Source organism: Varroa jacobsoni, unplaced genomic scaffold (genome assembly GCF_002532875.2).
Source record: "Varroa jacobsoni isolate VJ856 unplaced genomic scaffold, vjacob_1.0 scaffold_348, whole genome shotgun sequence".
NCBI lineage: Eukaryota > Metazoa > Arthropoda > Arachnida > Mesostigmata > Varroidae > Varroa > Varroa jacobsoni.
The window spans coordinates 125,992-143,390 of NW_019213250.1; the positions used below are offsets into that span (position 1 = coordinate 125,992).

At 44.2% G+C, this 17,399-nt stretch overlaps 1 protein-coding gene across 3 annotated transcripts in view; it reads left to right on the forward strand.

The window, feature by feature from the left end:
• The first annotated feature begins 2,037 nt into the window (after positions 1 to 2,037).
• Positions 2,038 to 17,399, forward strand: part of LOC111259581 (uncharacterized) — a 75,055-nt gene continuing 59,693 nt past the window's right edge. For all 3 annotated transcript variants that reach the window (XM_022831723.2, XM_086967958.1, XM_022831724.2), the window contains exon 1: positions 2,038 to 3,703. In XM_022831723.2, the coding sequence (XP_022687458.1) occupies positions 3,577 to 3,703 (127 nt within the window). In that variant the 5' untranslated portion in view covers positions 2,038 to 3,576. The remainder of the gene's footprint in view (positions 3,704 to 17,399) is intronic.

Consider the following 17,399-nt stretch of genomic DNA (forward strand, 5'->3'; position numbering starts at 1 on the left):
TCTCTGCCTGACGTTCTCTAACTCGAAACGGTTGACTGACCGTGGCGGAGTACGCGTCGCAGGGATGCCCAATTCGACAAGCATTTGAAACCAGTTGACTTGATAAATAGAGCCAGCCGCCGCAAAACCACTTGCCCTCGTGGGCGTGGCTAGTTTGAAGACTACGTTAGTTCACTTAACTCAATTGAAACTTGGGCTAGTAAACAGAGGGCGGTCATCTGAAGATTGAATAGAAAAGAAGAAAGGACAGAAATGTTGAGGAAGTATCGTCGGAAATTTCCGGCCCTCACTATCGTCATTATTACCTCTTTTGACGCTAATAACACCAGCAGTGGCACATAGTACGAAAAACAAGGACGCTACTGGCCCTACGAGTCAACTAACTGACGGCTTCAATACTGGCATCAACAGTTGTTGGATCAGTGGACGCCACGGTGGTAGCTTCATCCTGACATCGGGATGGGTCACATGATCTTAAAAATGAGGAGACACGGTCTAACCGAGCTTCCAGACGTGATACGTTTAACACGCTAATCTCTGAAGTCCACATTTTCTTCCTTTTCTGTCTCAGTCGCCGCATTATTCTTGAACCTATTATGTTAGTTAGAATTTATTATCGTAGTTGTAATATTCGTAAAAATACGGCTGCACCTACGGCCGATACGCTTCTTATTAAGAGAAAGAACTATGCGCAGCTAAACAAAACGCGATAGGAGTCAGGCTGGCCACAGTTGAGCTACTTATCAACGATTTCAAGAATGAAGGGGAACTGTCGAAGCCAGGTGAAGGTAACGAAGATCCTATTTGCTTGCGCATACGTAATCGACACAGCTGATGAAGCAAACGATCACGAAATATAGAAGAAGGAAGCATTGGGCATGCTTATCAAGTAATCTGTTATAAAAATGTATAGAATACGTAATGCAAATCGCCAGTTTGAAAGAGATCCATTATTTTTGGCAAAAGAAGATTTGGCTTTCCTGGCTAATACTTCAGACCAGCAAGACGATTTATGTGTCTTCGGAACAACGTAAGCAATTGAACGGAACTGTGTGTAGCAATGGCCGAACACATAAAATAATTGAAAAGTCGAAGCCGTTCGTTTACGAAGGTTTACGGAGCGAAAAACACCGTTTCAAAAGCCTTATACGATACCTGAGTTGCCTCAACTTGTGTAGCATTGTTTCAAGAATGTGTCAGCGTAGAGCCCTCAATATAAGCAATCTATGTAAACCGAGTGGTTTTTGCTCGAGGCTCGAAATGTGCCTGCCTTTACTCGGATTGAAAAGTAAGCGCCCTACAAAACGTTTCCGTAGTACTCGTTTATACATTCGTCATATGCAAACGTATGGTTCATTTTCCTAACGGTGAAATTTCTGCTTTGCCACTCCGCACGAGCTTTCCTATGGGCAACCCTTAACGGAGCCTTGCAACAATTACACCCGTAACTTGTAGTTGTTGAAACTTGATTCTTCCTCAATTTTCTATCAACACGAAGTCACTTCGCATTTCTTCTCCCAATGTCTCTTTCAATATTATTACTCTATAGAACACCACGTGCCCCATCATCGTCTCCACCAGACATAAACTCTACCATATTCGCATGTATATACCAAGACAATACCACCTCATGCCGCTTCAACCATCTTTTCTCTTGGCCGCACTCTACCGTGGTAGCATGTCCGAATGTCAACATATCCATAGGCCACTATCGGCTCTTTGCTTGTTCGGTTGTCGTAAGCCAAGCAGAGCAAACGTCTAGTAGTAAGTCCCTTTTTTTAGTGTTTTTCCCTACAGTCTAGCCAGATTCTCCCCACGACGAACACAGCAGGACCATGCTAGTCGCATCCTAGCTGCTTGGTCCCCCACTTCCTGTCTGGCTTACCCTTGGTTAGCTGGTCATCGTGCCGTTACTTGCCGCCTGTCACTTCCTTCGGCATTACCTTCCTCCGTGCCCTCACTCGTTATTTTACAGCCATGCGGCCCTCTCCACGAAGTGAAGAGAGTTAGGAACACCGACTCTGGGGAACATCTCGCAAGTGGACGGTCGAGCACAAGCTGACAGCACTTGCGCAGCTAAGACGCCCGCTAGAATACAAGCGTAGACGTTTAGGCAGGGTAGTCTGTTGAAGCGTTAACGCAGATTGTGCCGATGAGTTCGTTACTTGAGTGGACGAAACAGCTAATGAGCGATACTGTCTGGCTAACGAAATAACGTGTGGCAACATATGATGACATATACGAAATAACAACAAAAACAAAGTGTCACCGATGCGTCTATGGGACTGAGACGGTGGCATTAAAAGCGTACTGAAGTATGTTTTCATTGGGTCCTAATAATATAAACTCTGCAGTACAAGGACAGAAAAGTGCTTAGAGCAAGGCCGAGTGTGCACCTGTCGTATAACAACTAAACATTTAAAGGTACGCCTGTACATAGTTGTACCTATATTCTTCGATCCTTCTTCGTTCATTTTAGAGTCATCTGGATGACCAGGTCGGATTGTCGTCGACGACGTCAACGGAACGTTCGTGGCGCGTGTTACTGTATGTGACATAAGCGGCAAAAGCGTCGAAAATACACTCGTAAGCATGGGCGCAGTTTTTCCCGCCAGAGGAAGAATTGTGCGATGATGCACACGAAGGACAAAGTTCAACGCGATTTGCTGATTTGAGCCGCGCATGGAATCATTCCACAATAGCAGCAGCAGCAGAAGAAGAAGAAGAAGAAGAAGAAGAAGAAGCGGCAGCAACAGCAGCAGCAGCAGCACCAGCAGCAGCTGGGCTCTAACTGGATTTTGCAACTGGGGCGTAACGCGACTACGTCTCTTGAGTACTCTGCAGTTAAAACAAGAGTCTCTTTGCAATGATATCAGCATCATGTGCGACAAAGAAGGTCTAAGTTTTTGCCACCAAGAATACCAACCTATAGTATTACACGTTCATTGATTCCACAAGTGATTCTAAAGCGAAGTGCTTGCCATAGCGGCCATAACAGGTTGTTCGCTCGAAGGTCGGTCGGTCGGTCGGTATTCGGTGCATGGTAGTATCCAGACAGACTGTGACCCAGCCTCTGAATGAGTGTTTGTTGTGAATCAGTTTGTATATTTCGTTTGCTGTAGATCCCTCCGCACCTATAGGTAGTGTAGTAAGGTAATGGTCTGGCATTATGAGTTCTTCCGTACCACGTTCGTCTCCTTTTCCGAGCCGACTTCCGGTCGCATCAATCAACTGTGTATTAAATAAAATGAACAGTGACCCTCGTAGAACTGTGCGTGATAGTCGAGAAAACGGAAACAAGTGATAACGGCGTGATACGAAAGTGGACAAGTAACGACGACTGCGTGTTGTGCTTTTTTCAGTCCGGTGCGAGCAATCAAAAACAACGTGGGAATAGCTGTATAACTTCGTTGGTTATTTGCCTACTGGCTTACCTAGGTAGTTTATTGCTCCGAGCAAGTTCAAGTGTCCCAAGCGAAAAAGCCGCGTGAAAATACCGAAGAGGAAGTGCCGTAGCAGGTTTCCGTTTGGCCAACCCGATAACTTCAAAGGGATACCCTACTGAATGCCGACGCTATGAACCCACTGCAAGTGGAGTTGTTGTTGATACTGCTGGTTGTCGGACTAGCGGTAGTGCCCTGGACTGGGCAGGTAGTTCACTGTCGTGAACCCGACTGGGCGCAGGATATCGACACACGGAACGGTAAGTGATTGCCAATTTATTCCAATGAATAGGTGTACCGAACACAGATCGAATAAAAGTATAGTTTCACACATAAAAAGGGGTCGGCTGATGACGTTGTGAACGGTAGGAGCAGTAGGACCAATTGACGGATGACTGCAAGTCGTCGCAGGTGCGAATCACAATAACAAAAAAAAAAAACACTCGCTCAAAATATAACTAACTACTTATGAATAGAAATAATAGGGAAATCTAAAAATCGATTGAAGAAAACACAACTACACAAATAGCATGGTAGTATTGTGCCTGTGAAAATAATGCAGATAAAAGAACATATCATCCATGTTTCCCTCTTGAATAGCTCTATTTGTTACAAAATTAATTAGATCAGCTCAAAACCAGTGCTTTACCTTTCTCGTAGTCTCACTCCTCATAACGTTTGAGATTCTCGCCAGGAACGCTATCACGCACCAGGTTGCCGACGGGGTTCAATACGCTGCAACAGTAGCACTCACACAGCATCAGCTCTTGTTACCCATCGTCAATTCGCTCAGAGGCATTCCTGACATAAAACACATTTTTGAATATATCATTCGATAAAAATGCCACACTCGATCCTAGTAGATGCCTGGCGAAGTCTGAAAAACTGAAATTCTGAAGAACTGAAATTCTGAGACCCAACTTTATGAATCTCCGCTATCGAGTCTAAACTTGATTTTAAATTTTCAATTTGTCCACTTTTCAATAGAAATTTTAATGTCTTATGTATGTAAGCACGCATATATATTATATTTATACTGGTACACATGTTGCGTGGACAGGTGACTCAAGCAGAAGTGGCAGGTTGTCTGCAACAACCGTGGCGATGGGGGTAGTTGGGTACTATAGACGTCGTAAGGTGCGATGGTATAATTGTAGGGTTTGTCCGCTCTTGGCACTCTATCATAACAAAACGCGGTACGTTTCTATGAAACATAATATTAGTGGTGAAAGCAATGAGTGTAGTGGCGCGCAGGCCACTATTCAGGGTGAGCCCGTCATCTGCACGGTCCTGGCATTCATCCGGTTATGACTCGTCCTATTAGTATTATGTATATATACTTAAAGCAATCTTTACGTTTGTAATATGCAAGCATTTCTGCTGAACTTTCAAATAGACCCAATTTGCTAGAACTTAGTTATTATTTTTTCAACAAACGGCACCGTTTCTACTTCGGCATACGGACTACTTAGTCAAGGATAGTTTTATCTAATCGTTTGCTGTTGACAATACGCGACTGTGGCAATAAAGGTCCTACGAAGCAGTCCGCTTATTATAGCCAATGGAATAATTTAGGTAATCGTTCTTCATTGGTAAACGGTGACTGCTAATGCTCGGAGGCCTCGTCGCGACGTGGCTAGATCGATGACTCGAACGACAGCAGTTACGATCGCACCCGTAGCGGATAGGCCAAACGAGAGCTCAGCAACGCTAATACACCGCGGATTCCTCATCGACAATTAATATTCATTATTTTTGGAATTGACTAACGAACGTGGTCATGTAAGCCGCACTGCTTGTTTATGGGTCTGCGTGATCTTATATCTCTCGGCGATACAGTCATGGTGGCATTCTATTTGTGGGCATCTGGGGCCTTACGACATCGGCCGTTGGCGACACTGCGGCGAAACACACGAAAAGGCTCTCGGTCACTGTAGGGACTGAAGAAGCATTTCATTTCGTCTTTCGTCATCGTTAATATGATGGCAGCAGCACCAACAGACCCGAGACTTTCTCTGTCTGTTTAGCATGAGCCTATTGGCGTCCTTGGGGCGTCTAGGGAACGCTCGCTGACTGGTTACAACAAACACAGCATTTCAGTAACAGCTGGATGCGAGGGTTGTTGACCACTGCCCCGTGCCGTAGACACGATCGGGTTTGCTTGTCCTCGGCGACATATTTATAACTCAAACACGTTTTAATTAATTTGTTTATAATTGCAATTAATTCTTTGTTCTTGAATATTATGAAACGGCATGGGGCAACTCTGCTCACGAAAAAAATCTTGTGCACCGGGAAAACCCATGAAGATGGTAAATTTGCCCGCTGTCTACTTGTTAAGATACAAAATGTGCTTAACTTAACGAACGGAAAAGTTGGTGACATGGAAAACTGCTTTCTCGTACCCTGGCATTCAATTAATTTCAAAAAATTTCAAAAATAAAAAAACGGTGATCAATAGCAAGACACCAAGCTATTTAGCAAGGAAACCATACTAATAAAGCTCTTAAGTTTAAGGTAAAGGTCTCACTGTACCACAATCAGTGGATGTTTATTATGTTTTATAGGCTCTGCCAAGTTTCGCAACATAATATATATATACCATCATAGGATCATGCTAAAACGTTAAGATAACTTCGAATGACGGATTGTCCGAGCATAATTCCGAATAAGTTGGCAAGGTGTTTAATATTTCAACGCTCATTATTATACGTGGATATACCCCGGGGCTACCTAATTTATTCGGCATCAATTCGTATTGGTTACAATCATCCGATCTGGTAAGTATCCATCCGAAGTTCAATCTATGTTTTCTTAAAACGTGGCTAAAATTATATTCCGTGTATTCTTCAATTTATTAAGTAAATAACCAAATGCTATTGTTATAACAGTGTTTATTTCATGTGAAGTCAATGTTATAATGTCGAGTCTTGCTACGATAACGCATGCTAGTTAATGTCGTTTGTATTTATATATGCAATATTTCCTACTTAATTTCAACGATTACAGTATTTTGAACCCTCTAGTTTTAACTAAGGTTCATACGTCCTGGATTCTGAACAAAAAAAAAATTGTGGCAATCACACAAGCTCCTTGTTTATACAGACATCATCGGAATTATTGGCCGCTTTATGCGAGCCCTACACCGCTACCAAGATCAGCGTCGATCTATTACGGCAGAACCGTTAGTACATGTTTAGAAGCGATCTCGGACCAGTTGGCCGGTTTCTATCTATTAACGAATTCTATCTATCTGTATGCTAGGAGAAGGAGACAGCGAAAGGTGGCGTCAATGAAGCCAGGGTATCAGCCCCAGATCGGTCCGGATTGTTTCGTCCATCCGATCGGAACAATACATTCACCTAGCCTCACATATACGAATAGTTGAAAAATTGAATAAGCGGAGCGTTGTTTAGGGGAAGTGTATTCAGGCACGGATGCATCAGCTCTGTGTTGCTAAAGATCAGTAAAGGCCACTTAGAAATCTATCTAACCCTTAGCTTCGTCTCTATAGAGGCTGTGAGGGAGCGAGCTTCACAGGGGCGCAAGGGGCACGGGGTGCCTCTTGAGACTGAGCTTGTTATTGATAAGTGAATCTATTCTATCAGCCACCAGCGGCACTTCGATAGCCCTACGTACAGCAGAGTATTGTATGTGTGCGTATTTTTCAATAGGTATAAACCTTCACTCATGAATCGTAAAAATGGTAGTCGTAGTCGTTAGAAGGCGCATAGTGATCGATTTTTTTTTGCACGTCTTACCAATCGTGCCGGCGTTCCATCTGTGCGATAGTGATTGGTGTCATACCAGAGATACTTCTCTTAAAAGTACTATTGACGCCGCTAAGATAATGAGCGAAGTCTAAGAAGTGTTTGTTTAGCTGAATGACCCCAAAAAGTCCTTTGCTCAAAGGCTGACACTGCGCGAATCTCCTTATTTCGCCTATAAAATCCTTTCTATCGCGCCGGTAAACGTTTACACATCCTATTTTTCTCATGCAACGAATATAATGAACCAGTAAACCAGTCATTTCCGCTGATCCCTGTAGAAATTTAGTATATGATACGAAGTCTCTAGGTCTAGTACGCTTTTTGCGGTAAAACAGTGAAGTTTAAAAAACCTCCCTTGACGAAATCGACTCTCAAACCATTAGAAAAAGCCCTGGTAACTTATACCACTATGAAAAAAACAGGTTTACATTTTTCATAGCCTACCTCAGTATATACATACTCATATAATAATTAAGTATACATTCACTAGATCTGCCCATTCACCCGGTTTTGATCAGCTCTGCATGGTCAGTAGAGTTCATATTATGTAACCTAGGTGAAACCTGGGTAAAGTACGGTGGTAGTACTGTCGTTACGTCCGATCCGATTGAGCGGGAACAGCAGCGAAAGCAAATCCGCAAAACAAAAAGAACGAACCTCTGAAGTGTGCTTTTTGTTTCTCTTTCCCGTTGCTTTGTTCCTTTCGTCTTGTGCGGTAGTAGACCTTGAAGCGTTTTAGCCGAAACAAACTTACGGGATAGGATAGCATTGTCTTGATTGGCTGCGGCGAACGACGGTGGCTGACAGCTGGCAGATGGTAGCCTAACGTCCGAAGACCAAAGTTCTAAAGTGTCTCCTACAAGCGCTCGCTCGTTCGCTTGCTCCCTGGTTGACTTCTCGCTCGACTGTCTGACGTTACTTCAAGCGGCAAATCCTCCAATATGTCTTGAAGGATCTTTCCGGAGCCACGCTGTGTATGAGTGTGTCTATACGGAGTGTGTAGCATGTTGCACGGCACACTGTAGCATAGTCTGGCCAGCTGAATAGCCTCAATGCGAGACAGGGCATTTGTGAGCAAAACCCATTTGGTCCGGTATAGCGAAGCCGATTCGAGAATATAGTATGTCGTGTTTCTAAATCACAGAAGCGGATAAGAACGAATATTGGTTGGCTGTAGCAAGATCTAGCTGAATTGCTCTGGTTTGTAAAGGACAAATGGCGAAAAAACTTGTGAAGTGGTCAAGAGATGGATCGATCTTTTTGTGTGATTCAGCAAAATATATTGTGTCGGTCTTAGCCGCTGTCTGTGCAATACTGGAGGTTTTTTTTAAATACACAGTATCTAGAGCTCTAGATATCACGAAGGTCGCGAGGATACATGGCTGCGCCGGTTGTTATCTAACTCTTTAACGAGTAACCGATCCGCAACGGTGTGACATGTGTCAGCATCGTGTAATGAAATGAACGAAATACCGGAGAAACGAGTGCGGGTGCCGAGAAGGGAGGTCACAGAGATTTTGCCTATGGAAACGCCTTCAGTGCTTGTCTGTCTTTTGGCAAGAAGCTTGTGCATAGAACTCTCGCCGGAGACCTCACCAAAGTACGCCCGACTACTTTGCTGTGCTTTTCCTAACCGGGCTTTACTTTTAGTTAAAGTCTTAAATGCTAGAATGTATGTCAGACCCTGAAAAATGTTGGTCTCATATTAAAGGATCTTTAGCATAAACAAAGCACATGAACGTTCGTAAGCCTTTGCCGGACGAACGGATACGAAGGGGGCGCAGGACGAATGATATTACACGAGGATAATAGACAATCAGTCTGAAGAAAACATACATAATGCTTACGCATAGCTATTGGCGGTCATTGTAGCCTGAATCTACAGTCACAAATAAGAATTGCCTCCTGCCATAGATATTTAAGATCGATTTGGTCGTTCGTTGTCGAAGCTTGATAGCGTACCCGTGGCATCTATCACAGTGTTCTACGGACTGGCAATGTGCTTTGGAAATCGAACGACCAAGCGAATGATTTCGTACGTCCTTTGCTACCATCACCACCTTCTACTCGCGTCGCTTCCTATCGTTGCTTTTAGGACGGCGGCTCCGTGGTCCAAACCTTCAAAGGGCTTCTCATTCTTTTTCTCCCTATATCGTTATTATCTTGCTTGGCTCTCTGAAGCAAGCTTCGCTGGGGCCAATATGATACCTCTTCATCGAAAGTTGATAGCAAGAAGTACTGCCGTTACTTGCACAGCTATATAGCACTACTAGCGATAACGACGAAAACTGTTACAATGTGGATATGACGACAGCGGAACACCGTTGCCCCACCAAAGGCCACGTTACCATGCATCGCATACACCATCAGCGACACAACTGAGCTACACTCGCAATGACCGACATCTATAGTATTATAGGTAATAGGAAATGAGGTGTTGAGCTCAAAGTGGTAACATTCTATTTCCTGTTTTTTGCAGTTTCTAGCCAGCAGCCACGAAGACAGAAAGGCGATGTCTGTCCCATCGACGTCAGAAATTGCTTATTGGGTCGGCAAAGATTTTTCAAAGGCAGAACTAATTTCTTTTGGCGCCAGTATATTATTTTTGTAAGGTGCAATGATTATCGTGTCGACGTTTCTCGACCGCCATTTGTATCGGCGGTATTGAACAGTAATGGTGTTCTTTCATTTTTTTGAGTTTGATGCAGGCAGTAGTTACATTTTTTTGTAAGATCATCATAGGCTGCAAGCTTGTAGTAGACGGTTGTGGCGTATACATAAATGGAAAGAAGAAAAGCGACGGGCGGCCGAACTGGGTAGTAGACCTGGATCCGTTCGAGCCGGTCTCTGCGATAGTCATGTAGAAATTGCTCGCAAACCGGCTAACCAGCTTTAAACCGGTTTCAGTCTGATCGTTTTTTTGGTCCGTCTGACCGTGTCTCTGTGTCTGAGTATCGCTGTGATTGCTGACTAAGTGGCTACGCCGTTGGACTATGCGCGTTGACAAGTTGTGTCTACTTGGCTATCTGTTTGCTTCCGCGTTCACTCAACTGCGCTGCTGGAACCAGCCCGACCTAAGGAGCAAGCTACGTATTTCAACGTCGTGGGTCTAACTCAACGCGGCCCAGCGAGTGGAACACCTAAAAATAAAGTCCACTTCCCAATAACTATAGCAGTCACAATAAATATGAAAGGCCTAGTCGCTCACTACAACGCCACCTACGGCTATTCATAGTAGCTATTTTAGCGACAAATTGTTTTCATGTTGTCGGATATATATTCAAAGGACAGAGCCGGCATTTCCCTGGGCGCGATACCTGGCCCTTCGTGCCGGTTCGTCGAGCCGCCAGCAAAAGTAATAGCGTGCACACTAACCCTATGTAATCGTTGGTGACGCAGTCTGATTTTTGAGTTGTCTATATCTTTAGTGATACACTAATTGGTTGCTATACCATGTACTTACGGAGGCCTATTAACGGATTGTCTTCTGTTATTGCATGAATGAAACATTGTCGAAAATCACTAGGGCTGTGTGATTTGTGTAATCAAGCGTCTTCCGCCACCGTCTAGAACGTACGAGGGCCTATTCAGGCCGAAAGGTTAAGAGAAGCTGCGGTTGTTTTAAGCATATACATGTTTGATATCATTGGAAGTTTTTTTTTTTTATTATTTAAAACAGCCGTGAATAGAAGACTGAAGAGTCGGCACTTTATAGCGCGCATTAAGTCGAGTTAAGTAAATGTAAGGATTGTTAAAATGTAATGGTATCCAGTTATGTACAACAAAAGCGGGTCACCAAAATTACCTGGGCAAAACATTGACAACCTAGGGAAGGTATAATAAAGTTGGTCGCCTACAATCGCGATCACGATCTCAGTCGCAAGTACACGATCAATACCAAATCCGTTTCGAAAAATCCAAAATAAAAGTTTCGAATTCTGTATACCCTGAAGTATACCTAAAAGTTCGTAGTAGCAGACAAGGAATACCACTAGATTTTGTCCGGTCGGCGAGCATTAACGATGTCACCAATCGATCAGTTAAGCAAACATTTTCACCGAAGCTATTTCGCGGCAAAGAATGCTAACACAGTAGCCAACCGACATTATTAATCTTGTTATTTCAGACATCGTAAACTGATGACATAAACCGACGTAAGATTTCATTGGTCATCAAAGGAACTGACTGCATGAAAGAGGTTCAGGTATTTCCGCAAGAGACCCCCTTTTATAGCTTGTTTGATAGACAAAAAATCTGTTGCTTGTACTGACGGTGCATGTGACAGCGGCGCAACTCTTTTCGAACACTGCGGTATATCTAGGCTGTACAAGTAATAGCTATACATTGCGCCCAGCATCAAATCATAGGTACAGCGGCACCGATAGCCGGACGTAGACAAAACGAATTTCGCGTATGCCACGAGAAGGCGAACAGCATTGGCAACAGATAGCACCTTTGTATGTTCTATGTCTTCCACCATATTGCACAGCCTCGATTACTGAGGAAAAGTTAGCGATAACTTCAGCACATAAGAGCAAAGGCTCGTCGCTTTCTTCAGAGTGATTAAAAAAACCTTCCGTTTAGTTAGGTCCGTCTAATTAGGTTGTTGTCGTTCTCGTGCGACACCGACGAAGCATAATAGGTTGAGTGAGATCAGATCGAGAACAGAACGCGCCGATAGAAAAAGCGATAAACGGCGAATGAGCCCAAATAGAGAATCGTCAATGAAACAAAAGATTAAGTCTCAGAAGATGATGACGACATTCAACAACAGCATCAGTGTCGGCGCAACAGCAGCGCTTTTGGCTGCTCTACAAACCCCTTGCCCAGGCTCCCATCCTTTAACGCTTTGTGTGTGTCATCCTTAGAATTCTGCTGTCGTCGACGGCCGCCCTTCGAGTTCACGGCCTCCGTCCCAATACGTAGCCATACAGCAATTTGTATTGGCTAGAGACAGTGGTGGCCGAAGTCCATGACGCGGTGCTGGCTCACGTCTCCTGTTCTCCAAGCGCTTTGTCATCACTATCAAAAGACGCCGTACAGCAGCCGGCACTCCGCGTCCGCCAGTCTGCACTACTGCTCCATTGCTGCTGTAACTTGCCGCCTAAGAACAGAGCAGATGGGGAAAATTCCATTCTGCCGCTGCCAGCGTTGACAACGAAGATGGCGGCAGTTGATTCGGCAGTTGCAACCTATAGGTTGCCCCTAGAATACCCCCGCCTCCCTCCCGCTTATCTCGGACTCTTACTGTGACTTGCAGCTGTCTGGGTTTACTTCTGTCCGCTTCGTAAGACGCATGCTGGTCAGTTCTTGTATTAGGTTAACCTTTGCGGGCCAACGAAACAATCCGCCTTCGACTGGATGACCAGCACAGAACCCCCAACAGCAGGACAGCAGCCTCTACGCGTCTAATACCATCATAGCCTCGGAACTTGTGTTTGCTCGGCTATGGAACTGTGAAGGCGGAACCAGGGCAGACTTGTGCTGACTGACTATCGGACTCAATCGACGTGAGGAGGCCTCGATCGTCGGGACAGGAACGTGGAAAAAGGACCTGGATGATGGCGGTGTTGGAAGCAGACTCTGATGGTCGGAGCTTGACGAGTTCTGGAGTGCTGGTGATTTTTAGACGACCTACGGTTGCCCCGGGGAAGCGAAGGTTTATGCTTGTGCCGGAATTGACGTTCGCTTTTCGCGTACGCCAGCGACTGTTGACGCAAACTTAAGGGTACGGTTAGCGGTGAAAACAGAGAGTTCGGCCAAGTAAACGGAAAATTTTGGGTCGAAAGACACTGCAATGCAAACCAGCAAGTGAAGATGCTGGCTGCATCGAAGCCGCGCAAGGCCTAGCGAAAGTTTAAGGCAATGTTATAGTAGTATAATAACAAAACAAGCAGTTACAGCCGCCGTTGTAGTGGCTAAGAGAGTCTATTCAGGAAAGGTAGAGGCGGTGAAGCAAGTATTCGAAATAGCGAGTCCTTAGCAGAAAGCTATGATGATAACGTCATTGGTAAGTAAATGTTTTATAACATTTAATTACTTCTGTCTATTTTTTGCTTTCTGTTGCATCATACATCTTGTTTTTCTTCTACCTTTTAAATACGCGTGCATTCATTCGTGCATGTGGCGCTCTAAAAATCGAAACACAATGTGTAGCGTCTATGTGTGTCCTGAGGTGCGATGTGAGAAACACATATTTATATAATACTCAAGTAACTAGCCTCATATATTAAATGAACATGCGCTCGTTTAGTTGTCTATGAATCTGTATATCCGTTGTGTATCCGAAGTGATGTAAGGCCTCATTAGATTTCCAGAAGTTGCACAAGTGAAGTATTTGCCTGGTATGAACCAGTCACACTGGGGTAACCCCGCAAGTAGGTAGTTCATGCTTCCATTAAAATTGACATGTGTCTCCTACCGTGATTAACTCTATTACTCGGTACGATTCGAGTGCTTTAGGGGTATACTACCCAAGGTAATGCATTATGTAATTCCCTGACCTGTGTTACCCACCATTCGAAAATCTGTTCGTTCTTAACGAAACTTTATCTAGATTACATACATAACGCACTTGTTTCCCAAAACCAATATATTTAGTTTTGATAAGGTACCTTACCACCCGTCCACCGCTCTCAATAAATCCATAGTATAACAGTATTCAGTAACTAGCCAATAAAGCGTGTCTTTCGCACAGTAATAGCGTAGCACATAACACTGCTGTTATGATACACTGCAGACACCACAAGTTGCTCAGGATACATAAGATGCAAAGAAATGGCCGTGGGTGAAGGTGACAAGCTTCGTGCGTGTCTCTGTGTGGGTGTCTAACAAAAGCAAGATAAAAACCTAGAAGTAACAGAAGAAGAGAGGACCCCGGGAGCGAGACACTGAATACTCTTATGTTCTCTACAGTTCCAGGTGCTCGAGATAACCCCTTTGGTGGCGTTGTTCATGGTTACGGTTGGCCACAGCAGTTCCTTCTTTACTTGACTTTTTCAACAGCAGCAGCAAAAAGACATGTCGTTTGAAGTAATTAATCATCTCGAAAAGACGTCAACCCGACGGTCTCTTTTTGTGTGGAACGTTTCAGTCATCCCCTCGCCAGTACTCTATCACTGTCTATTCTTTATCATTAAGAGGGACAGGAAAAAGGTACCTGATGTTTACATGGGAACAAGAACTGAAAGCTCTTTTGGTCGGTTTCATCATATTATTTTTTAGGATTCGTGTTTGTTTATCATAACTGGTTGTTTACTTTGCGACTTTTCAATTCAATGCGGATCTGCTCGCAACCAATAGGACAGTATTTCTCACGTTTATAGTAGGATCTCACGTTCACAATAGGAGCCTGTGCAGGCTCACAAGATTACTCCGATCCGCGAGAAACAAATATTGCTGGCTGACCGTTTTTTGTATAAAGTATTGACTAATCCGAGATGCAGGACATACCGGAAGTGATAGAGGAACCGTTTTCCACGGCACTCAATTTTGATTGCATCAAAGCACGTTATCGCTAAATTCTCCGAGGATTCTCACTCAAGAGACTTGATTCTCTCGAACATACTTGCGCTAATGTATCGGGAGACTCTGTCCGGCCAAACAAGACCTCAGGAAACAAATTGATCGCTGTCTGCCCGATTTTAGAATGGTTTGGTAGAGAAACCGCGGATTGACTAAATCTTAACGGTAACTAATTGATAGTTCCTTAAGCGCTAGTTCCTAAGGCGCCGCTGGTAGATGACTATTTGCGGACCATCTCCCCCACAATTTATCCTTGCTGGGGATCGAATTAGGTGAGCTCGATGTTTGCTAGAATATGCGTTTGCGACATTGCCCATCTCGGACTTGTAATCTTTTTTGATTCACGCGTTGCATTTATACTACAGACAGAAGATAACGAACTAGCGATCAGAATATGATTCCTCTTCCTCCTCCTCTTAACGTTTAACTCGGTGTGGGCGCTCAATGGAAAACGCGTATCCTTGATTTGGATTCCTAACCATGCAGCGATCATTTCAAATGAGATGCCAGATGAATTGGCCAAAGAGGCTCTTGAGTATTTTGTCAGGACTTTTCCTCTTACAGTCATTATGCTTAAAACTTTTCGGTTATCGTATCTTCATGAATCATCGGAGGCTTCCGAAATACGCTGCCGGAATGGGTGGAAAACATTGTCTCTTGGGTGGTCTTTGCCAGATATTACAACTAGTCGGGTGGTTTTGTTGATGCTGGTGCTATGTCTACGGTCTGTCTAATAAACCCTCTCGAAAGGTGGGTTGTATGATGATAGCATTTTTTGCAGGGATACGTCGTGCGTGCGATCAGCAGATTATCCGCACCCGATGCGTACTGTAAGATTGTTTCTTTAGCAAGATTAAGTGCAGGTGGGCGGATATTAGCTGGAGGGCCTTTGCTGGGCTCAAAGCGTTTCTTTTTCCTTTCTCATTGAGAGCTTTAGCCTTGCAATTCTGAAAAGGTTCCAACGGTGATATCTAACGTCCTCAGCTTTCTGAGTGGTTCCTAGATGCGAAAATCAATTGGAATTTTGTCTGTGTAAGGCGCTAGCTTTACAATTATGTACGGCTAAAGTTGGTACATGCGTTCGGTTGGCTTTTCTGAATAGGGAAGAAGGGTCCACACACGGGCCCTATCTGATGGAATACGGCCTGAAAAGCCACATCTAAGCGTTTTCTGGCCACAGAGACTTATGCGGGCCTAGGGCCAAAACGCCCTGAAAATTTTTAGGGAATAAAAATAAAGAAACCAGGTTGATACGAAGACAATAGCTGCTCCCATACATTTTCATATTCGCTTCCTTTTTCTCCCAACGCTAAGCTGGCGCCAGCTAAATAGAGCCTGCTGCCTTGACCATTTCCAGCAAAGCAATACTCCCCCGTCCACCGCACTGCCTGCGACATTTGGGACGGTACCGCCTGTTCAGGAAAAGAACTAAAGTATGAGCATGCGGTAGCCCTGTATGTCCCTCCTATACAGCTGTTGTGTTGAGAGTCCATCTGGAGGCTAGCCACCGCTCCTTGAGCCCCTGTTGCCTCCCCTTCTTGTCATTCCTGTAGGAATTCCAAACGGCATTCGTTCCTAGTGTTGGCAGAGTCAGGCGAGTCAGGAAACGGCCTATAAAGCCAGCGCCTGCTGACGGTGCTACGCTGGCGCGTTAGTGATATGCTGTTTGACTAACAAACGTTTACGCCTTGTTCGGATGAATTGTCGGCGATGGTGAGTGTACAACCAACAAGTGGGAAATGTACGGACGGCGTGTCGTCAAGGGCAAGATGCGAACCATTATCTCGTTTGACGTTTGCACCATATTGCGCTCCCGTTTGCATCTCGAATGCAGGACAGCAACAACAGGGTACTGCGCATGATATTGTCGTTACCAGTACAAGTGCAATGGATGAACATGAAATATTCGTAGTTTAATAGCAGCGAATGAAATAATCATACGTGGAACTTGTCTGTGCACTAGGTAGATGCGTAAGGAGCTACGAAGAACGAGCTCCGAACAATGTTCTGTATTACTAGGTCACTTAATACCTCTATCCTCGCGTGAAAGTAGCGTTTGGACTTCGAAGCTTTCCATGGCGACCTCCAACAGATTCTATGTATGTTTTTATATCTCAGTATTATTAATTCACGCCCTTATTAAATACGTAATTACATTCCTTGCGTAGTACCCATTGGTAAACAATCCCATTGCTATCCACCTGCATTACACCGTTTCGAAGCTGATGATAGAATGAGGCTTATTTTAAACGGCATTCAATTAAGGCGCATTCGGAGCGAAGACCGTTTGTTATTTTTACGTGTATATATGTTGACATCAGATAGCATATACCTACCCATTCGGCTACATCTTCTCTCGCACCGTTCTGATAGTCCAGTGCGAAAATGTGCTCAGGTGATCTTTATCTTTTTTATTGCGAAATTTGTTCAAATTAAAATTAGTTACTTCAGATTTCTGTAGCATGACATACCATGTCACAGCCTGTAACTACAGTTACGTTGATCATTCAATAGATTCATTAAACGAAGCTCTTAATTCAGCTCCCAGCATCAGTACCGTAATCAGCATATCGCATAACGAGCGTTATTAAGTATCTTTTTCAGTTTCTACTCCACGGTTCGGGGAGCAGCAGCAACTGTAGGGAGAGCAATCAGCATGCAG